The sequence below is a fragment of the Salmo salar genome, chromosome 03 (assembly GCF_965601325.2).
Source record: "Salmo salar chromosome 03, fSalSal1, whole genome shotgun sequence".
Lineage (NCBI taxonomy): Eukaryota > Metazoa > Chordata > Actinopteri > Salmoniformes > Salmonidae > Salmo > Salmo salar.
The window spans coordinates 99,484,205-99,508,498 of record NC_138293.1 but is presented as its reverse complement, the minus strand read 5'-3'; the positions used below and the strand labels follow the sequence as shown (position 1 = coordinate 99,508,498).

Here is a 24,294-nt window from a genome sequence, read left to right as displayed (position 1 = left end):
GCCCGATAAGGCGTGTTTTGCACCGGGTGAAAGTTGATTGCATTCGTTTTAGAACCGGGCTGCCTCCCAGGCGTGAGCCAAGTACCCCAATCAAAGCCCATGGCGAAATCGGCTCAAAACAAAAGTGACATAATTAAGTTCGTGGAGTAATGTGTAGGATTCTGTGTTATGACATGAAAAGCGATTGCTTTTGATATAAACGCTGTATCTGCCCTCACAATGAAAACTAATTTGAAAAATTCAAAACGTATATTTTTATTGGAAAGAGATGTGTGTTTCTGGACGATGCACCATGCTGCCTTGTTGACAACACGACCGAGCAGCGCAGATTACCGTTCCATTTGAGAACGACGCTCCTCCAACGGTTTTGTTCCGTTTACATCACGGGTCATAGACCAGTGATCAGCATAGTCGAATCTGCCCATTATCTCAGTCACTTCCACACTCTCGATGTGTTGTTGACAGATTTTATGATTGATTTTTCTGATAGCCAATCGCATCATTCTGTACGTATGTGTATCCAATCAGAGGCTGGCAAGGGCGGAGCGGGAACCTCGAGCGCCAGACTGTGCAGTGCCTATCTGTCAGCTACAGTGTGTTATCGCAAATCTGATTGAGCGTGAAGGAAAACATGTATGATTTTACAAACTGAGATTTTCAAATGCTTGGACTTGGACTAAAACCTTATATCTCAAATTGTGCTTTGGACCCACGAGAAAATACGGCAAGCTGCACGTTCTGGATAGAACCAAGGCAAGGAAAAGGTCGGGAAGTTACGGATCTTTGTTGTCCGGACAAGAGAGAGGGGCCCGATTTCAGAGCAGCCAGTCTCGGGTGAAGTTAGCTAGCAATCGCTACTAAGGAAGCCAGCATCGTAAACCAGTTAGGAAGAGGATACTCCAGTTCTCTACAGGTTACGAGATTACTCGTACAATTATTACCTTTAAGAATGAGAGCTCTGGGAAACTGATACATAGGGTATGTTATTTAATTCGGATGTTGACCTCTGTCGTTGATTTGACTTGACACTTGTCAACTAACCACGAATATCTAGCTAACTAGCATTACCAGCTAGCTAGCTCCTCCTGTCTTGCCAGCCACGCAAAGCTGTTGTTCACGAGCTAACAGTAGTTAGCTTGCTAGCTACCATTCTGGCTAGCTGCCTATTTACCCTTTAATTACTATAACAGGGTTGCTAACTATTTAGTTAAAATAAACAGGTTATGAACATTTTTGTTTTGTGGGCTCAACATAGGCTGTAACGTTATAACATTAGATGTTCTTGATAAAACTCACTTTCTTTGTTGCGATAGCTAGCCCCTAATGGCATTACTCGCTAGCTAACGTTATGCTAACAATAAGGACCCGGACACAGACAGCCTGTTAGCGAGCTAGGAAACTAGCTACATCCTTAAAATATATAGTTTAGCTAACGTTACGTCCACAAAACAAATATGTTGTTATCTTCTAAAGAGAGGTTATTGCCAGATAGCACACAACAAGGTTCGTTTACTAACCGTCTGTTGATGAAGCAACAGCGTTGTATTTTAAATGTAATTGATGTTTTAAACTGTGACAGGTGTTCTGATTGAAGCGCTAGCACAGTCAGAGAAGTCGGTGGTTAAATACCGGTTATAAACGGTATTGAGGTTGGAAGATCAGGATTTCTGCTCACAGCTTGCTTTCAGCAGTGACGTTATTTGAACCACCACTGGTACCCTGCCTAATTCCTGTCCAAGGGATGTTTTGGTTTTGAGCTGCACACCGTACTCCTTCCTGCAAGCTGTCTAACCTGGAGGGACTTTTTTATTAATTGTGTCCACTATTGCTGCATCATTCAGACTTGCCAAGCTACAATGGTGGTCAGGTGTTTTAACCTGTAGCAGCACCTCAATCCCACCTCGACACACAACAGTGGGTTGGCCGTAGGGCTAATCAAGGATTCTGAACTGAAGGACCACACAGACTCTTGACTCCTCTAACTTCTCTGCTGGAATAGACTATACCTGTTTCCCCCCTCTCTCCAGCCCTCCCCCAGTGTGTGAGGGTACAGATGTGAGGAAGGCAGGATGGGTACCCAGGGCAGCCCGGTGAAGAGTTATGACTACCTGTTGAAGTTCCTCCTGGTCGGGGACAGTGATGTGGGGAAAGGGGAGATACTAGACAGCCTACAGGATGGATCTGCAGAGTCCCCATACGCTTACAGCAGCGGTAAGTCACTACCTCTGACTTTGCTGATAGCTACTTTATTGAGGAAAAATGTACTTACTGTGATGTGTGGTTGTCCAACCTAGCTATCTGAAGATGAGTGCACTAACTGGAAGTCACTCTGGATAAGAGCATCTGCTAAATGACTAACTTGAAAATGTACTACACACACACACACATACACACACACACACACAGAGACAGATACATACAGACACACATACATTAACTCTTGGCAGCAGCTATGGGGGATCCCTAATAAATAAAAATACACAAACACACATAGACACGGACACACACAGACGCACGGACACAACACAAATGTACACACAAGGACACACACAGACGCACGGACACAACACAAATGTACACACACAGACGCACGGACACAACACAAATGTACACACAAGGATACAGACACACGTACACACAGAGCTACACACACACCATCTAAAAACAGACACGTGTACAAGTCCGCTGTGTGGTAAGTGAATGATCTTTTCCGTTCCTGTAGAAACGTCTGTACAATGCAGACACATTCATATTGTCTCACTCATACTCCGCTCACTCCTGTTTTTATAATCTAGCTAGACTTCTCCCAAACAAAGGTCCAGTCACCGTCTCACTAACTAATAATGCATGAGCTACAGCAGAAGGGTCAGTAACTGAAAGGTCGCTGGTACCAGTACCCGAGCCGACAAGGTGAAAATCTCTGCCTTAAGTGCCTTAAGGCACTTAACCCTCATTTCCTTCAGGAGCGCCGTACTACTGTCTGACCCTGTAAAACAACACATTACACTGCACCTATCATACTACTATGGCTGACCCTGTAAAACAACACATTACACTGCACCTATCATACTACTATGGCTGACCCTGTAAAACAACACATTACACTGCACCTATCATACTACTATGTCTGACCCTGTAAAACAACACATTTCACTGCACCTATCATACTACTATGGCTGACCCTGTAAAACAACACATTACACTGCACCTATCATACTACTATGGCTGACCCTGTAAAACAACACTGCACCTATCATACTACTATGGCTGACCCTGTAAAACAACACATTACACTGCACCTATCATACTACTATGGCTGACCCTGTAAAACAACACATTACACTGCACCTATCATACTACTATGGCTGACCCTGTAAAACAACACTGCACCTATCATACTACTATGGCTGACCCTGTACAACAACACATTACACTGCACCTATCATACTACTATGGCTGACCCTGTAAAACAACACTGCACCTATCATACTACTATGGCTGACCCTGTACAACAACACATTATACTGCACCTATCATACTACTATGTCTGACCCTGTAAAACAACACATTTCACTGCACCTATCATACTACTATGGCTGACCCTGTAAAACAACACATTATACTGCACCTATCATACTACTATGGCTGACCCTGTAAAACAACACATTACACTGCACCTATCATACTACTATGGCTGACCCTGTACAACAACACATTACACTGCATCTATCATACTACTATGACTGACCCTGTAAAACAACACATTACACTGCACCTATCATACTACTATGGCTGACCCTGTAAAACAACACATTTCACTGCACCTATCATACTACTATGGCTGACCCTGTAAAACAACACATTTCACTGCACCTATCATACTACTATGGCTGACCCTGTAAAACAACACATTTCACTGCACCTATCATACTACTATGGCTGACCCTGTAAAACAACACATTTCACTGCACCTATCATACTACTATGGCTGACCCTGTAAAACAACACATTACACTGCACCTATCATACTACTATGGCTGACCCTGTATAACAACACATTACACTGCACCTATCATACTACTATGGCTGACCCTGTAAAACAACACATTACACTGCACCTATCATACTACTATGGCTGACCCTGTATAACAACACATTACACTGTACCTATCATACTACTATGGCTGACCCTGTAAAACAACACATTATACTGCACCTATCATACTACTATGGCTGACCCTGTACAACAACACATTACACTGCACCTATCATACTACTATGGCTGACCCTGTAAAACAACACATTACACTGCACCTATCATACTACTATGGCTGACCCTGTAAAACAACACATTACACTGCACCTATCATACTACTATGGCTGACCCTGTAAAACAACACATTACACTGCACCTGTCATACTACTATGGCTGACCCTGTATAACAACACATTACACTGCACCTATCATACTACTATGGCTGACCCTGTATAACAACACATTACACTGCACCTATCATACTACTATGGCTGACCCTGTAAAACAACACATTACACTGCACCTATCATACTACTATGGCTGACCCTGTATAACAACACATTACACTGTACCTATCATACTACTATGGCTGACCCTGTAAAACAACACATTATACTGCACCTATCATACTACTATGGCTGACCCTGTAAAACAACACATTACACTGCACCTATCATACTACTATGGCTGACCCTGTAAAACAACACATTACACTGCACCTATCATACTACTATGTCTGACCCTGTAAAACAACACATTACACTGCACCTATCATACTACTATGTCTGACCCTGTAAAACAACACATTACACTGCACCTATCATACTACTATGACTGACCCTGTAAAACAACACATTACACTGCACCTATCATACTACTATGGCTGACCCTGTACAACAACACATTACACTGTACCTATCATACTACTATGGCTGACCCTGTAAAACAACACATTACACTGTACCTATCATACTACTATGGCTGACCCTGTACAACAACACATTACACTGCACCTGTGTATTTTATTTTTAAATAATAAAGTTTTAACATAAGAGAAGCTTTTCAAACCAGACCTTTACTCCCACCCCTGGTTTGAATGACTTCTCAGTCCTACAACAAGCCCTGTATTCTAGAGTACACACACTCCACACACACACCCGGCAGGTCCCCTGAGAGTGTAGCTACACAGTCACCATGACCTTAGCCCGAGGAACACCAGATGCCTTCTATTCTGGTTTGTCAGGGTGTGTTGAGTCGGAGACGCCCATTAGCTACCATCATGCTTGGAATCATAGCTTCCATGCCAGTTTATCAGGGTGTTTTTGAACTGCGTTACGTTGTCCTTGTTAAGTCATTTGAAAGGCTGTGTGGTTTCTTTCTTTTTCTTCAATACAATAACATTGTGGCTGGGAATCCCCAGTCATTATCCTTCAGAGCTAAGGGTGTCTACAGGCTAGCTGTCCTGTGACTGTCTGAGTCCTGGAGGTTCTCAGTGGAGAGGGGAGGTTGTGACAGATTCATACCCGATGGGGTGAGCTCTCCTTGGGCATGAGGAGAGGGGACGGGTGCCTGTCTGGGTGTTATGGTGCTGCTGGATGTGACAGCTTACTGCTGCTGATAGTTGGGGCCGATGGAGGGAGAGAGAAGGGAGGGATGGGGGAGGGGGGAGCAGGGCTGCTGGTCTGTGGCTTCAAAAGAGCTGCTTCACACACTCCCAGCTCCATCAGAGAAATCCCCTGGAGATATGGAGAAGATAGAGAATAACTAATGTATATGCGAGAGCGAGAGAGAAGGGGGAGATGCTCTGTCTTCATGAACTATCTAATGTTACACCTCTATGGGGACAAGCACTGTTCATGATACAAACTGTTCACACCTCTATGGGGACAAGCACTGTTCATGATACAAACTGTTCACACCTCTATGGGGACAAGCACTGTTCATGATACAAACTGTTCACACCTCTATGGGGACAAGCACTGTTCATGATACAAACTGTTCACACCTCTATGGGGACAAGCACTGTTCATGATAGACTGTGCACAGCCCTCTTGTTGGTGGAGAAAATGTAACAGTTTTAAAGGTGATTTCCTTGCAATTCTATACATTTTGCCATGTCTAATGTGTATTCATGTGATATTTGAGTAACAAAAACATGACAACAGTCTCTATGGGCTAAAAAAGCTCAATAAAAAGCGTTATCTGCCATGGGCTAGTTGATCTGGACATTTCTGACAGGTTCTAAATATCTCTCTAAGGTCTATAATGACTGACATGACAAGAGGAACTGATGATGTACTACCCAACTACTATTATACCTTTCAAGAGTAAGTTTAAAGCTGGACTGAGTTCCTTTAAAATAAAAGAATGCAAGTTGGTGAATTTTAAAATGTTATTTAACCTTTTTTTTAAACTTGGAAAGTCAGCTAAGAACAAATTCTTATTTACAATGACGGCCTACCCAGGCCAAACTCTAACGCAGACGACGCTGGGCCAATTGTGAATGAGCCTGGAATCGAACCAGGGTCTGTAGTGACGCCTCTAGCACTGAGATGCAGTGCCTTAGACCTCCGCGAAAGCAGTAATTTGATTGGTCAAGACGAGAGCAAAGATTTCTCACCCAAGTGGAGAACTGCAACACAGGCACAACATGTGTCCTTTTACATTCTGAAGCCGAACACACACACACACACACACACACACACACACACTGCTATAAGGACTGATAATGCTTTTTAATGTCTAATACCTCTCCCCCTCTCTCTCTCCCTCCTCCCTCTCTCCTCCATCCAGGTATCGACTACAAGACCACCACTATTCTGCTGGATGGGAGGAGAGTCAAACTGGAGCTGTGGTTAGTACATCCTACATGTTGAATCAACACCTTGTGGTTGGTACATGTTGAATCAACACCTTGTGGTTGGTACATGTTGAATCAACACCTTGTGGTTGGTACATGTTGAATCAACACCTTGTGGTTGGTACATGTTGAATCAACACCTTGTGGTTGGTACATGTTGTTAGCCGGCACCCAGCGGGTGTCATCATTCCGTGTGCGTGTGAGAGAGGTTAGTCAGATGAGGTAAATTAACTGATTAAAAATACATAAGTCCTCATACATAGTATCATCTCTCTGTTAACACCCTTAAAGTGGAACTGACAGCATTTTAGCAACATGAAATCTTAATCTGTTCATGTACACCCCAGGAAAAATATGACAAATGTTTTTACATCTTCTGACAAGCGAGCATTTAGAGATGGTCATTTTCACATTTTCATAAATTCTTACAATGTTTGGGAATGACGTAGAGTCAGGCATTGGTGAAAATTCTATATCAATATAGAGTGGAAAAGCTGCCGTGCGTTTGGACAATTAATAGACACTGCAGTAAATAAAACCTAATAGCCAATCAGAGCTTCAGTAGGCCTTTATGCAAATAAGCCATGTTAACTTTACCCAATCACCACTCAGATTCAATCTCTCTGTTAATGTCCTTAACGTTACCCAATCACCACTCAGATTCCACCTCTCTGTTAATTTCCTTAACGTTACCCAATCACCACTCAGATACCATCTCCCTTTCAGCTTTCTCTCTCACCAGTCAGACTACAGGATACAGTGATATGAGATGTTCTCTTTCTGGAAAGATAACTGAACCGTGGGTGGCATATAAAGGTTTATTATGAATTCATGATACATCGGATAGTGTAGTGTAATGTGTTGTTTTACAGGGTCAGCCATAGTAGTATGATAGGTGTAGTGTAATGTGTTGTTTTACAGGGTCAGCCATAGTAGTATGATAGGTGCAGTGTAATGTGTTTTACAGGGTCAGCCATAGTAGTATGATAGGTGCAGTGAAATGTGTTGTTTTACAGGGTCAGCCATAGTAGTATGATAGGTGCAGTATAATGTGTTGTTTTACAGGGTCAGCCATAGTAGTATGATAGGTACAGTGTAATGTGTTGTTTTACAGGGTCAGCCATAGTAGTATGATAGGTGCAGTATAATGTGTTGTTTTACAGGGTCAGCCATAGTAGTATGATAGGTACAGTGAAATGTGTTGTTTTACAGGGTCAGCCATAGTAGTATGATAGGTGCAGTGTAATGTGTTGTTTTACAGGGTCAGCCATAGTAGTATGATAGGTGTTGTTTTACAGGGTCAGCCATAGTAGTATGATAGGTACAGTGAAATGTGTTGTTTTACAGGGTCAGCCATAGTAGTATGATAGGTGCAGTGTAATGTGTTGTTGTACAGGGTCAGTCATAGTAGTATGATAGGTGCAGTATAATGTGTTGTTGTACAGGGTCAGCCATAGTAGTATGATAGGTGCAGTGAAATGTGTTGTTTTACAGGGTCAGCCATAGTAGTATGATAGGTGCAGTGAAATGTGTTGTTTTACAGGGTCAGACAGTAGTAGTATGATAGGTACAGTGAAATGTGTTGTTTTACAGGGTCAGACAGTAGTAGTATGATAGGTACAGTGAAATATGTTGTTTTACAGGGTCAGCCATAGTAGTATGATAGGTGCAGTGTAATGTGTTGTTATACAGGGTCAGTCATAGTAGTATGATAGGTGCAGTGAAATGTGTTGTTTTACAGGGTCAGCCATAGTAGTATGATAGGTGCAGTGTAATGTGTTGTTTTACAGGGTCAGCCATAGTAGTATGATAGGTGTTGTTTTACAGGGTCAGCCATAGTAGTATGATAGGTGCAGTGTAATGTGTTGTTTTACAGGGTCAGCCATAGTAGTATGATAGGTGCAGTGTAATGTGTTGTTGTACAGGGTCAGTCATAGTAGTATGATAGGTGCAGTGAAATGTGTTGTTTTACAGGGTCAGCCATAGTAGTATGATAGGTGCAGTGTAATGTGTTGTTTTACAGGGTCAGTCATAGTAGTATGATAGGTGCAGTGTTGTTTTACAGGGTCAGCCATAGTAGTATGATAGGTGCAGTGAAATGTGTTGTTTTACAGGGTCAGCCATAGTAGTATGATAGGTGCAGTGAAATGTGTTGTTTTACAGGGTCAGCCATAGTAGTATGATAGGTGCAGTGAAATGTGTTGTTTTACAGGGTCAGCCATAGTAGTATGATAGGTGCAGTGAAATGTGTTGTTTTACAGGGTCAGCCATAGTAGTATGATAGGTGCAGTGAAATGTGTTGTTTTACAGGGTCAGCCATAGTAGTATGATAGGTGCAGTGTAATGTGTTGTTGTACAGGGTCAGCCATAGTAGTATGATAGGTGCAGTGTTGTTTTACAGGGTCAGCCATAGTAGTATGATAGGTGCAGTGTTGTTTTACAGGGTCAGCCATAGTAGTATGATAGGTGCAGTGTAATGTGTTGTACAGGGTCAGCCATAGTAGTATGATAGGTGCAGTGTTGTTTTACAGGGTCAGTCATAGTAGTATGATAGGTGCAGTGTAATGTGTTGTACAGGGTCAGCCATAGTAGTATGATAGGTGCAGTGTAATGTGTTGTTGTACACGGTCACCCATAGTAGTATGATAGGTGCAGTATAATGTGTTGTTTTACAGGGTCAGCCATAGTAGTATGATAGGTACAGTGAAATGTGTTGTTTTACAGGGTCAGCCATAGTAGTATGATAGGTGCAGTGTAATGTGTTGTTTTACAGGGTCAGCCATAGTAGTATGATAGGTGTTGTTTTACAGGGTCAGCCATAGTAGTATGATAGGTACAGTGAAATGTGTTGTTGTACAGGGTCAGTCATAGTAGTATGATAGGTACAGTGAAATGTGTTGTTTTACAGGGTCAGCCATAGTAGTATGATAGGTGCAGTGTAATGTGTTGTTGTACAGGGTCAGTCATAGTAGTATGATAGGTGCAGTATAATGTGTTGTTGTACAGGGTCAGCCATAGTAGTATGATAGGTGCAGTGAAATGTGTTGTTTTACAGGGTCAGCCATAGTAGTATGATAGGTGCAGTGAAATGTGTTGTTTTACAGGGTCAGACAGTAGTAGTATGATAGGTACAGTGAAATGTGTTGTTTTACAGGGTCAGACAGTAGTAGTATGATAGGTACAGTGAAATGTGTTGTTTTACAGGGTCAGCCATAGTAGTATGATAGCTGCAGTGTAATGTGTTGTTTTACAGGGTCAGCCATAGTAGTATGATAGGTACAGTGAAATGTGTTGTTTTACAGGGTCAGCCATAGTAGTATGATAGGTGTTGTTTTACAGGTTTAGCCATAGTAGTATGATAGGTGCAGTGTAATGTGTTGTTTTACAGGGTCAGCCATAGTAGTATGATAGGTGCAGTGTAATGTGTTGTTATACAGGGTCAGTCATAGTAGTATGATAGGTGCAGTGAAATGTGTTGTTTTACAGGGTCAGCCATAGTAGTATGATAGGTGCAGTGTAATGTGTTGTTTTACAGGGTCAGCCATAGTAGTATGATAGGTGTTGTTTTACAGGGTCAGCCATAGTAGTATGATAGGTGCAGTGTAATGTGTTGTTTTACAGGGTCAGCCATAGTAGTATGATAGGTGCAGTGTAATGTGTTGTTGTACAGGGTCAGTCATAGTAGTATGATAGGTGCAGTGAAATGTGTTGTTTTACAGGGTCAGCCATAGTAGTATGATAGGTGCAGTGTAATGTGTTGTTTTACAGGGTCAGTCATAGTAGTATGATAGGTGCAGTGTTGTTTTACAGGGTCAGCCATAGTAGTATGATAGGTGCAGTGAAATGTGTTGTTTTACAGGGTCAGCCATAGTAGTATGATAGGTGCAGTGAAATGTGTTGTTTTACAGGGTCAGCCATAGTAGTATGATAGGTGCAGTGAAATGTGTTGTTTTACAGGGTCAGCCATAGTAGTATGATAGGTGCAGTGAAATGTGTTGTTTTACAGGGTCAGCCATAGTAGTATGATAGGTGCAGTGAAATGTGTTGTTTTACAGGGTCAGCCATAGTAGTATGATAGGTGATGTTTTACAGGGTCAGCCATAGTAGTATGATAGGTGCAGTGTTGTTTTACAGGGTCAGCCATAGTAGTATGATAGGTGCAGTGTAATGTGTTGTACAGAGTCAGCCATAGTAGTATGATAGGTGCAGTGTTGTTTTACAGGGTCAGTCATAGTAGTATGATAGGTGCAGTGTAATGTGTTGTACAGGGTCAGCCATAGTAGTATGATAGGTGCAGTGTAATGTGTTGTACACGGTCACCCATAGTAGTATGATAGGTGCAGTGTAATGTGTTGTACAGGGTCAGTCATAGTAGTATGATAGGTGTAGTGTAATGTGTTGTACAGGGTCAGCCATAGTACGGTGCCCCTGGAGTAGATTTTGGGGTTAAATGCCTTCCTCAAGGGCACATCGAGAGGTGGTTCACCTTGTCGGCTCGGGTATTCAAACCTTTCGGTTACTGGCCCAACGCTCTAACCGCGAGGCTACCTGCCACCCAGGTCGTCACTACCTGTCAGTTAGTAGAGTTGTGTGAAACAGAAACGGTCAGGAGAGTTGTGTGAAGCAGTAAAGTAGTGCTGGACAGGACCTACCCAACCCTGTCTGTGGTGACAGATGCATCGATCTGCCCTCTGAGTAACAGAGAGATCAATAGTCCATTTCAACTCAGCCCCACTCTGTACAGCTGAAGGCCTTTTGGCTTTGGGAAGCTAGGTGGCCATTTTGGAGCGTAGAAATGAGCGGTCTTATATTTGTTCCATTTCCCAATGATGGTGACCACTGTGCTCTAGGAAACTTTCAACACTCTAGAAATAGTTTTATACCCTTCCCCAGATATATGCCTCGTCACAATTCTATCTTGGAGAACTACGGACAGTTCCTTGGACGTGGTAGAGGTTTCTCCTCCTCTGACGTCGTGGTGGAGGTTTCTCCTCCTCTGACGTCGTGGTGGAGGTTTCTCCTCCTCTGACGTCGTGGTGGAGGTTACTCCTCCTCTGACGTCGTGGTGGAGGTTACTCCTCCTCTGACGTCGTGGTGGAGGTTTCTCCTCTGGCGTCGTGGTGGTGGAGGTTTCTCCTCCTCTGGCGTCGTGGTGGTGGAGGTTTCTCCTCCTCTGGCGTCGTGGTGGAGGTTTCTCCTCCTCTGGCGTCGTGGTGGAGGGTTCTCCTCCTCCTCTGGCGTCGTGGTGGAGGGTTCTCCTCCTCCTCTGGCGTCGTGGTGGAGGGTTCTCCTCCTCCTCTGGCGTCGTGGTGGAGGGTTCTCCTCCTCCTCTGGCGTCGTGGTGGAGGGTTCTCCTCCTCCTCTGGCGTCGTGGTGGAGGGTTCTCCTCCTCCTCTGGCGTCGTGGTGGAGGGTTCTCCTCCTCCTCTGGCGTCGTGGTGGAGGGTTCTCCTCCTCCTCTGGCGTCGTGGCGGAGGGTTCTCCTCTGGCGTCGTGGCGGAGGGTTCTCCTCCTCCTCTGGCGTCGTGGTGGAGTGTTTCTCCTCCTCTGGCGTCGTGGTGGAGGGTTCTCCTCCTCCTCTGGCGTCGTGGCGGAGTGTTTCTCCTCGTCTGGCGTCGTGGTGGAGGTTTCTCCTCCTCTGGCGTCGTGGCGGAGTGTTTCTCCTCCTCTGGCGTCGTGGCCGAGTGTTTCTCCTCCTCTGGCGTCGTGGCGGAGTGTTTCTCCTCGTCTGGCGTCGTGGTGGAGGGTTCTCCTCCTCCTCTGGCGTCGTGGCGGAGGTTTCTCCTCCTCCTCTGGCGTCGTGGCGGAGGGTTCTCCTCCTCCTCTGGCGTCGTGGTGGTGGAGGTTTCTCCTCTGGCGTCGTGGCGGAGGGTTCTCCTCCTCCTCTGGCGTCGTGGCGGAGGTTTCTCCTCCTCTGGCGTCGTGGCGGAGGTTTCTCCTCCTCTGGCGTCGTGGCGGAGGTTTCTCCTCCTCCTCTGGCGTCGTGGCGGAGGGTTCTCCTCCTCCTCTGGCGTCGTGGCGGAGGGTTCTCCTCCTCCTCTGGCGTCGTGGCGGAGGGTTCTCCTCCTCCTCTGGCGTCGTGGCGGAGGGTTCTCCTCCTCCTCTGGCGTCGTGGCGGAGGGTTCTCCTCCTCCTCTGGCGTCGTGGCGGAGGGTTCTCCTCCTCCTCTGGCGTCGTGGCGGAGGGTTCTCCTCCTCCTCTGGCGTCGTGGCGGAGGGTTCTCCTCCTCCTCTGGCGTCGTGGCGGAGGGTTCTCCTCCTCCTCTGGCGTCGTGGCGGAGGGTTCTCCTCCTCCTCTGGCGTCGTGGCGGAGGGTTCTCCTCCTCCTCTGGCGTCGTGGCGGAGGGTTCTCCTCCTCCTCTGGCGTCGTGGCGGAGGGTTTCTCCTCCTCCTCTGGCGTCGTGGCGGAGGGTTTCTCCTCCTCCTCTGGCGTCGTGGCGGAGGGTTTCTCCTCCTCCTCTGGCGTCGTGGCGGAGTGTTTCTCCTCGTCTGGCGTCGTGGCGGAGGGTTCTCCTCGTCTGGCGTCGTGGCGGAGGGTTCTCCTCGTCTGGCGTCGTGGCGGAGGTTTCTCCTCGTCTGGCGTCGTGGCGGAGGGTTCTCCTCCTCCTCTGGCGTCGTGGCGGAGGGTTCTCCTCCTCCTCTGGCGTCGTGGCGGAGGGTTCTCCTCCTCCTCTGGCGTCGTGGCGGAGGGTTCTCCTCCTCCTCTGGCGTCGTGGCGGAGGGTTCTCCTCCTCCTCTGGCGTCGTGGCGGAGGGTTCTCCTCCTCCTCTGGCGTCGTGGCGGAGGGTTCTCCTCCTCCTCTGGCGTCGTGGCGGAGGGTTCTCCTCCTCCTCTGGCGTCGTGGCGGAGGGTTCTCCTCCTCCTCTGGCGTCGTGGCGGAGGGTTCTCCTCCTCCTCTGGCGTCGTGGCGGAGGGTTCTCCTCCTCCTCTGGCGTCGTGGCGGAGGGTTCTCCTCCTCCTCTGGCGTCGTGGTGGAGGGTTCTCCTCCTCTGGCGTCGTGGTGGAGGGTTCTCCTCCTCTGGCGTGCTCTGTCAACTGTGGGACCTTAAATAGACAAGTGTGTTTCTTTCTAAATCATGTCCAAACTATTGAATTGGCCACAGGTGGACTCCAAGTTGTAGTGACATCAAGGATGATCAATGTAAATACACCTGAGCTCAATCTGTAGGGACATAGCAAAGGGGTGTGAATACAAAGAGGTATTTCTGGGATTCATTTTAAATACATTTGCTAAAAATGTCTAAACAGTCAGTCAGGAGAGTTGTGTGAAACATTGTCAGTCAGGAGAGTGGTGTGAAACATTGTCAGTCAGGAGAGTTGTGTGAAACAGAAAGTACTCCCGATTGAATTTACGAACACGCCCAAAATTGTAACGTGTCTAGCTTGTCATTTGTTATGCTAACAAGCTAGCAAGAGGTTGCAACAGCATCAACTTCCGGTAGACAGATGAAACGCTAGTACGCTCAACTGAAACGATACTGTTCGTTTACAGTATACTAAAATGAACTAATAGTATATACTCATTAAGTATGTAGTATACAGTATGTTAGAATGGGTATTCATTAAGTATGTAGTATACAGTATGTTAGAATGGGTACTCATTAAGTATGTAGTATACAGTATGTTAGAATGGGTATTCATTAAGTATGTAGTATACAGTATGTTAGAATGGGTACTCATTAAGTATGTAGTATACAGTATGTTAGAATGGGTATTCATTAAGTATGTAGTATACAGTATGTTAGAATGGGTACTCATTAAGTATGTAGCATACAGTATGTTAGAATGGGTATTCATTAAGTATGTAGTATACAGTATGTTAGAATGGGTACTCATTAAGTATGTAGCATACAGTATGTTAGAATGGGTACTCATTAAGTATGTAGTATACAGTATGTTAGTATGGGTATTCGAACACAGCTAAGGTCTTTACAGATGTTCAGTTTACTACCAACAGACCCCAACGCTCTACCTGCACAATCTGATGAAGACTTTATACCCTCCTCAAAGATCATACTTTCATCAGACAGGAAACCAAGGTATTTATGAGGTAGTGTAGTTTAGGGGCGTTGGCCGAAAGAGAAGTCATGAATACTTCTTACTCTACCCTTTTTTCTGAAGTGCATTATCTGGGTTTTATCTTGGATAATCATTTGCTACACCACAGATTGACACTATGTGAAAACGGCACATTTTCTACGTTTTGAGGAAACAAATATGTTAAAAAGTTTTACCCGACGATATCATCCGAAGTTAAAACATTTTAAAAACAGTGATATTCAAACACTGATATTTGTGGTGACGTGGGGAGCAAGATAATACCCTCCTGGCTAGAAACTCGATGCAGGTTTTTAAAATCACTGTTTTTCTTACTTTGAATCTTATCCTGTGATGTCACAGATAAAAACATTTTTTAGGACCTTCGCATTTTAACCACAGATCATAGAAACGCAGCGTTTCACATGTAGACAATATGTACAGTGCTGGAGATGATGAATATGAGGTTGAAAAGTGGCGGAATTGCACTTTAACTGTGGTTAACTCATCTTTCTCTCTCTATCTCTCAGGGACACGTCAGGACAGGGGAGGTTCTGCACCATCTTCAGGTCCTACTCCAGAGGGGCTCAGGTAGGAACACACATTTTGCTGACATGGTACACACATTTTGCTGACATGGTACACACATTCTGCTGACATAGTGTGTGTATATATACAGTTGAAGTCGGAAGTTTACATGCACTTAGGTTGGAGTCATTAAAACTTGGTTTTCAACCACTCCACAAATTTCTTGTTAACAAACTATAGTTTTGGCAAGTCAGTTAGGACATCTACTTTGTGCATGACACAAGTAAGTTTTCCAACAATTGTTTACAGACAGATTATTTCACTTATAATTCACTGTATCACAATTCCAGTGGGTCAGAAGTTTACATACACTAAGTTGACTGTGCCTTTTAAACAGCTTGGAAAATTCCAGAAAATGATGTTATGGCTTCTGATAGGCTACTTTACATAATTTGAGTCAATTGGAGGTGTACCTGTGGATGTATTTCAAGGCCTACCTTCAAACTCAGTGCCTCTTTGCTTGACATCATGGGAAAATCAAAAGAAATCAGCCAAGACCTCCGAAAAAACAATTGTAGACCTCCACAAGTCTGGTTCATCCTTGGGAGTAATTTCCAAACGCCTGAAGGTACCACGTTCATCTGTACAAACAATAGTACGCAAGTATAAACACCATGGGACCATGCAGCCATCATGCCGCTGAGGAAGGAGACGCGTTCTGTCTCCTAGAGATGAACGTACTTTGGTGCGAAAAGTGCAAATCAATCCCAGAACAACAGCAAAGGACCTTGTGAAGATGCTGGAGGAAACAGGTACAAAAGTCTCTATATCCACAGTAAAACGTGTCCTATATCGACATAACCTGAAAGGCCGCTCAGCAAGGAAGAAGCCACTGCTCCAAAACCGCCATAAAAAAGCCAGACTACGGTTTGCAACTGCACATGGGGACAAAGATCATACTTTTTTGGAGAAATGTCCTCTGGTCTGATGAAACAAAAATAAAACTGTTTGGCCATAATGACCATCGTTATGCTTGGAGGAAAAAGGGGGACGCTTGCAAGCTGAAGAACACCATCCCAACCGTGACGCACGGGGGGGGGGCAGCATCATGTTGTGGGGGTGCTTTGCTGCAGGAGAGACTGGTGCACTTCACAAAATAGATGGCGTCATGAAGATGGAAAATTGTGGATATATTGAAGCAACATCTCAAGACATCAGTCAGGAAGTTAAAGTTTGGTCGCAAATGGGTCTTCCAAATGGACATTGACCCCAAGCATACTTCCAAAGTTGTGGCAAAATGGCTTAAGGACAACAAAGTCAAGCTATTGGAGTGACCATCACAAAGCCCTGACCTCAATCCCATAGAAAATGTGTGGGCAGAACTGAAAAAGCGTGTGCGAGCAAGGAGGCCTACAAACCTGACTCACTTACACCAACTCTGTCAGAAGGAATGGGCCAATATTCACCCAACTTATAGTGGGAAGCTTGTGGAAGGCTACTCGATACGTTTGACCTAAGTTAAACAATTTAAAACAATGCTACCAAATACTAATTGAGTGTATGTAAACTTCTGACCCACTGGGAATGTGATGAAAGAAATAAAAGCTGAAATAAATCATTCTCTCTACTATTATTCTGACATTTCACATTCTTAAAATAAAGTGGTGATCCTAACTGACCTAAGGCAGGGAATTTTTACTAGGATTAAATGTCAGGAATTGTGAAACTGAGTTTAAATGTCTTTGGCTAAGGTGTATGTAAACTTCCGACTTCAACTGTAGCTGGTATGTATTATTGTTTCATGTATTTCTCTTTTTGACCTGCACTGTTGGAGCTTAAGAATTTCACTGTACCCTGCAATTACATCTGAGACTCTGTGCATATGACTAATAAACTCATCTAATCTAGTACACACAATCTAATGACAGTACACACACATTCTACTGACACAAGTCCCCTACTGAGTGTTTTTGGCTGGCCCTGTCTGCTCCTCCTACTTGTATAAACGGGACATGAAGAACAATGCCTGATGTGTGTGTTCTCCAGGGGATCCTGCTGGTGTATGACATCGCAAACCGCTGGTCGTTCGAAGGCATCGACCGCTGGATACGAGAGATTGACGAGGTATGGAGGGAGGAGAGGAGGAAGGGAAATAGGAGAGAGGAGGAAGGGAAATAGGGGAGATGAGAGGGTAGAGGAAAGGAAAGGAAAGGAAAGGAAAGGAAAGGAAAGGAGAGACCCTGTCCCATAGTCCTCAACACACCTCCGTGAACAGAACAGAATAGGCCCAGAGTAGTCCTATAGACACACCATGTCCTTCCTGATGGCTGGGATGCAGAAGCCTAGAGGACATCCTCCGTGTGTGTGTGTGTGTGTGTTTCTCTCAGGGGGTGGTGTTTGGTGAAGATGTCTTTCCTGGTTCACCTCTAGTCTACAGTACCCTGCAACTGGACTCCTGTCATTCAGAGAGTGGGAGAGAGAGAAGGATGGGAAAATAGACTAGAGAATTTGATTGGTAGAATGAGAGGTGAAGCCGCTAGAAAGACCAGGGCCCGTTTCCCATAGCGATGGAACTCAGGCTTACGAGTGTTTTAACCATGTATCTTTCCTACAACGGCCCAAGATGTAACATGTGTTTCCCAAAACACCATGCAGAGAGAACGTTCGTATAGTGCGTTGTTGCAGCGTGTGTCGATACTGATAGGATGGATACCGATAGGATTGAAAGGAAGCACAGTTCTCAGATCAGCGTTCTCCCGTTCCAATCGTACCTTAACATTAGAATGATTCCACAATACTGACGACAGATCAGCTCCTAGAGAGATATTGTCAACTATGGCTACAAATATTTTGAGGTGGTTTATTCTAATGCTTCCCCTAATGTAGTCCACTACATTCAGATGTGCACATTACACATGAAATACACTGAGTGGACAAAACACACCTGCTCTTTCCATGACACAGACTGACCAGGTGAATCCAGGTGAAAGCTATGATCTCTCATTGATGTCACTAGTTAAATCCACTTCAATCAGTGTAGATGAAGGGGAGGAGGCGGGTTAAAGTTGAAGAGGAGGAGACGGGTTAAAGTTGAAGAGGAGGAGACGGGTTAAAGTTGAAGAGGAGGAGACGGGTTAAAGTTGAAGAGGAGGAGACGGGTTAAAGTTGAAGAGGAGGAGACGGGTTAAAGTTGAAGAGGAGGAGACGGGTTAAAGTTGAAGAGGAGGAGACGGGTTAAAGTTGAAGAGGAGGAGACGGGTTAAAGTTGAAGAGGAGGAGACGGGTTAAAGTTGAAGAGGAGGAGACGGGTTAAAGTTGAAGAGGAGGAGACGGGTTAAAGTTGAAGAGGAGGAGACGGGTTAAAGTTGAAGAGGAGGAGACGGGTTAAAGTTGAAGGGGAGGAGACGGGTTAAAGTTGAAGGGGAGGAGACGGGTTAAAGGGGAGGAGACGGGTTGAAGGGGAGGAGACGGGTTGAAGGGGAGGAGACGGGTTGAAGGGGAGGAGACGGGTTGAAGGGGAGGAGACGGGTTGAAGGGGAGGAGACGGGTTGAAAATGAAGGGGAGGAGACGGGTTGAAGGGGAGGAGACGGGTTAAGCCTTGAGTGCAAAGGGGATGCAACTCAATATTAGGAAGGTATTCTTAATGTTTTGTACACAGTGTATATTGAGGGGGGAAAAAATATTAGACAGTAGCGTACAAATAGCTAAATAAAACTCAATTAAATGTATCATTCCAATATATAGGTAGTGTGTACTGTATGTATCTTTTAATATAGTCATCTGGGTTTTCATCTGGGGCCTCTTTCTCCTTCCCTTGTTATGCAAAGAAATGGGCAGCTTTGTATTTGTAGTCAATGTCAAGTTGGTTCTGTCACAGAAAGATGAACATGTTGATGTTGTGTATAGTGGAGATCATCTGTGTATAAAGTGATGCGGTAGGGTAGAAAACACATCTAACCACGTACTTGGCTGCTCTAAGAGTGGTCTGAGGCAATCATTAAATAACAAGCTTTTTCAACACCAACTTTAGTAATGATGCTTTTGGGAAACAGCTGGGAGATCTACGAAGGGTTCTAACGATGGACGTGTCCTTAAGATGCTTTTGGGAAACTGGTCCCTGATCTCTCTGTTATCTGAAAGAGACAATTCTAACAGTTCCAACCAAGGCTTTCTATTACTTACTACTGTTTTCTACTTCCTGTAAATCACTTAAATGCCCCCCTCTCCCTCCCATCAGCATGCCCCGGGTGTACCTCGTATCCTGGTAGGTAACCGGCTCCACCTGGCGTTCAAGCGTCAGGTTCCTACGGAGCAGGCCCGGGCGTACGCTGAGAAGAATGGCATGACCTTCTTTGAGGTCAGCCCACTCTGCAACTTCAACGTCATCGAGTCGTTCACAGAGCTGTCTCGCATCGTCCTGATGAGGCACGGCATGGAGAAGTTCTGGAAGCCCAACAGAGGTAGGAGGGGGTGGGGGGGAGGACCTTGACACTGACATTTTTAACAAGGAGTACATGTGCTCCTAATTAAAAAAATGTAGGAGCACAATAAAAAGTATTCAAGGTATAGATTATATAAATGGGCAGTAATTACAAAATCCAGGGTTTAGGAGCACCAGAAGGAAAATAATAAGATGCAGCCTACATAAAGCTGTCCTACTTTTAATATTATAATATTTACCATTTAGCAGTGACTTAGTCATGTGTACGTACATTTTACGTATGGACGGTCCCGAGAATTGAACCCACTATCCCGGTGTTGCAAGTGCTATGCTCTAGCGACTGAGCTACGGAGGGCCGCGCTCTAGCGACTGAGCTACGGAGGGCCGCGCTCTAGCGACTGAGCTACGGAGGGCCGCTTTAGAAGCACATCTAAATAAGTTCTCCCTTGTTCCTTTCTGAACCACCAGATGTTTACTACTGGTAAAGTTACCACACGATATCTTTCATCTGTGGTTACCAGGTTGCTAGCTAGCCAATGATCTGTGGTTAGCAGGTTGCTAGCTAGCCAATGATCTGTGGTTAGCAGGTTGCTAGCTAGCTAATGATCTGTGGTTAGCAGGTTGCTAGCTAGCTAATGCTGTAACAGGACAGAACAAGTTTGTTTTAAGGTTAGCATCTCTTGTGTATGAACTAACTCTCTCTCCTCCCCTCTCCCCCCAGTCTTCACTCTCCAGGACCTGTGCTGCAGAGCGATTGTCTCCTGTACGCCCGTCCACCTGATTGACAAGCTGCCGTTGCCCGTGGCGATAAAGTCCCACCTCAAGTCCTTCTCTATGGCCAATGGGATGAACGCAGTGATGATGCACGGACGGTCCTATTCTCTGGCCAACGCGGCGGGCGGGTCTAAAGGGAACAGTCTGAAGCGTTCTAAATCTATCAAACCCCCCCAGAGCCCCCCACAGAACTGCACACGCAACAACTGTAAAATCTCCTAGTGATAGACCCTGTCTGAGGGAGGGGGGAGACTCACACCCTAAACACACTGAAACAGACCCCCTCCCTTCCACTGAGGGGACAGACAAGCTGAGGAGAGGATGTGTAGGGCCTGTGGAGAGAACCAAGTCTGAGACCTACCCAGAAGGGAGGAGATACCCTGGGGGAGGAGAAGGAGAGGACGGTGGTGAAACCTACTGTAGGAGGAGGGAGGTGTGTGTACACCTCGTTCCACTGTGCTGGAGTAGTAATACACCCAGAATACATCCACACAACCCTACTGAGTTCTAGTGTTTTCCCCTCTTCTCTTCTTCTTCCCTCCCTTTCTCTCTCTGTTGATCAGAGTGTTGCCTCCTGCTGTCCCATGATTCATATGTTAAATAATAGATGATCTCTGCCGCTTTTTACATCCTTCTCTCTGCCTTCTCTCTCTCCATCTCCCTCACTCTGCCTGCTTTCTCTCCTCACTCTGCCTGCTCTCCCTCTCTCTCTCCATCTCACTATGCCTGCTCTCTCCCTCACTCTGCATGCTCTCTCCCTCCCTTCTCCCTCTCTTCCACTTTACATCTATCCATCTGCCTCACTTTGCATTCTCTCGCACTCCCTTCCTCTTTACCTCCCCCCATCTCCCTTCCCTACCCTCCTCTTATCTTTTTGTCTTCTCTCTCCCTTTTCTCTTCTCCCCAGAGTCATCCAGTCTGCCTGCCAGTTTTCCTCTCATTCCTTTCTCTCTCTCCTCCTTTCCTTCCTTTCTCTTGCTCCTGCTCTCCTCTCTGCACCAGTTTCCAGTGCAGCCAGTGAACGTCACCCTATTCCCTATACAGGCTCTGGTCTAAAGTAGTGCACTATATAGGGAATAGGGTGCCAGGGCCCATAGAGCTCTGGTCTAAAGTAGTGCACTATGTAGGGAATAGGGTGCCATTTAGAATGCAGTCCCAGACTCACCCAATGAAGCCTGGTTGTCAGGCTGAGTGGTGTTCTCTTCTCACTGCAGGGCGGCCATATTGTTTTCCTACACAGACAGTCAGCGACGTGAGCATGGAGCCCCAGAGTTTCTCCTATTCAGGGAAATCTCCTGGCCATCAAAGCTATTTTTCTCCCTTATTATTCTGTGTTTTACTGAACTAACTTGTCCCTCTGGTCTCAGAGAGAGTCTGCAGTACCAACCGCTAGAAGGACAGACTCTTCTATGGATGTATGAATGGCCTTTTCTCATTTGGGTAAAAGTCTCCTCTCTCCGTCTTCTCTTCTGCGTGATCCGGAAAGTGGTCGAGTCGTGCCCATTAGTTTGTAGACGAACGGAAGAGGCTCCTCCCCTCCTCGATAGCCACCTTTCATCAAGGATAGTCATGTGTATCCTCGCGGAACACTTTTGAAATCTTTTTAATTTTTTTTATCACGTTACACATTTATTGGAGATTCCATCCTGTAAACATCATTTGCCTGATGATGCGTGAGTGGAGAGGAGTCTTCATTTTATACAAGTAGCATTTTCATCCACGTTCCCTTCTCACCGCCTCTCCTCGACTACCTTTGACCTTTTTCAAAAGGAGGCGAGAGAGGATGGAGGAGAGGGAGGCAGGAGTTGAGCAAATGTAATTGAGAAAAGGCCTTTGTCTTATGTAGTTTGTATGCAACAATTGCATCCATCGCCTCAAAGTCCAGTATTGTATGAATGAAGAAAATAGGACTTTAACTCTGTGTGCTTTTTATAAAGAAGCTTCTCCCCCACAGCCTTTTCCCAGGCCTCCCTCTCTGTGAGGTTTTCCTGGTTAAGCCACATGGTCAGGTCATGAGGTCAGGGAAAACCTCTAGGTCTGGGAATATCAAAAGGTTGTCATGCTGTTCTTTCAAATGGCACCCTAGTCACTATGGCCCCTGGTCAAAAGTAGTGCACTATCTAGGGAATAGGGTGCCAATAGAGTCCTAATAGTGATCTGTTAGTTGTAGACTGTAAAGGAGGGAAGAGGTGTTTGGTTCTTGTGCAGCACATCATAATATGGACCCACTACCTTCAACATGTAGACAAGACGAGCTTTCAACAATACCTTTTTTGTCCTTCATTTTAAAACTTTTTGACATTGTAATGTGTTTTATTACGACACCACCCTTTGATGTTGACCTTATAATAGTCTGACATTAGGAAGGCCTCAAATTACACCCTATTCTTCAAAATAGTGCCCTAATATGGGGGAATAGGGTGTAATTTGAAACAGAGATATTATATTTTTTTCCTTCTCAAATTATTTCTCCAGATGGGATTAATTGTATTATTATGATGGACTGTTTAAAAAAATAAAAAAATTTAAAAAAAGGTTTGCAAAGAATGATGGGAGATGGAGTGTTGTGACCATGTCAGGAGAAGTGCCCCATTTGGGGGTGTCCCTGATGTTGCCTGAGTTGAGGTTGTTATGTGCGTCCCAAATGGCACCCTATTCCTTATATAGAGCACTGCTTTTGAACAGAGTAGTGCACTTAATAGGAAATAGGGGGCCATTTTGGACTAAGGGAAGAGAAATGATAGTGAACACAAAATGTAAACACTATGGGTGTGTCCCAAAAGAGCACTTTATTACCTATGTAGTGCATATCCCAATGGGCCCTGGTCAAAAGTAGTGCACTACATAGGGAATAGGATGCGATTTGGGATGCATATCAATTTTCCTTTGGTTGTAGCTGCTGCTGGGTAATTTAAACAAGGAGTGCGTGATCGAGCGAGCGCAACAGTGTTCTAAAAAAAACAAGCCGAAACATGTTTTTAAATTATTGATTGTACAGTTTTAGGCTAGGGTATGAAAAGCAGAGACTTTTTTCACAATAAAAACTGTTCTTAACGTTATCAAGTTGTTGTATGGTGTCTTCTGTGATAAATTTTTTTAACCTTTTATTTAACTTGGCAAGTCAGTTAAGAACAAATTCTTATTTGCGATGACGGCCAAACCCTAACCTGGATGACGCTGGGTCAATTGTGCGCTGCCCTATGGACTCCCGATCACGGCCGGTTGTGATACAGCCTGAACCAGGGTCTGTAGTGACGCCTATAGCACTGAGATGTGGTGCCTTAGACCGCTGCACCACTCGGGAGCCTGAACCAGGGTCTGTAGTGATATAGCCTCTAGCACTGAGATGTGGTGCCTTAGACCACTGCACCACTCGGGAGCCTGAACCAGGGTCTGTAGTGATATAGCCTCTAGCACTGAGATGTGGTGCCTTAGACCACTGCACCACTCGGGAGCCTGAACCAGGGTCTGTAGTGATATAGCCTCTAGCACTGAGATGTGGTGCCTTAGACCACTGAACCACTCGGGAGCCTGAACCAGGGTCTGTAGTGATATAGCCTCTAGCACTGAGATGTGGTGCCTTAGACCACTGAACCACTCGGGAGCCTGAACCAGGGTC

At 45.2% G+C, this 24,294-nt stretch overlaps 1 protein-coding gene across 2 annotated transcripts; it reads left to right on the top strand.

Moving 5' to 3' along the window:
• Positions 1-561: 561 nt before the first annotated feature.
• LOC106565614 (ras-related protein Rab-40C) lies at positions 562-22,282 on the top strand. 2 transcript variants are annotated; one of them, XM_082972949.1, is made up of 7 exons: positions 562-978; positions 2,028-2,211; positions 6,830-6,890; positions 15,462-15,522; positions 17,506-17,583; positions 19,698-19,920; positions 20,623-22,282. In XM_082972949.1, the coding sequence occupies exons 2-7, from the start codon at positions 2,070-2,072 to the stop codon at positions 20,895-20,897; spliced, it is 840 nt and encodes a 279-aa protein (XP_082829075.1). In that variant the 5' UTR covers positions 562-978; positions 2,028-2,069; the 3' UTR covers positions 20,898-22,282. The 2 variants fall into 2 exon arrangements, with proteins under 2 accessions (XP_082829075.1, XP_082829074.1); XM_082972948.1 differs by having other exon boundaries at positions 563-2,211.
• The last annotated feature ends 2,012 nt before the right edge of the window (positions 22,283-24,294 follow it).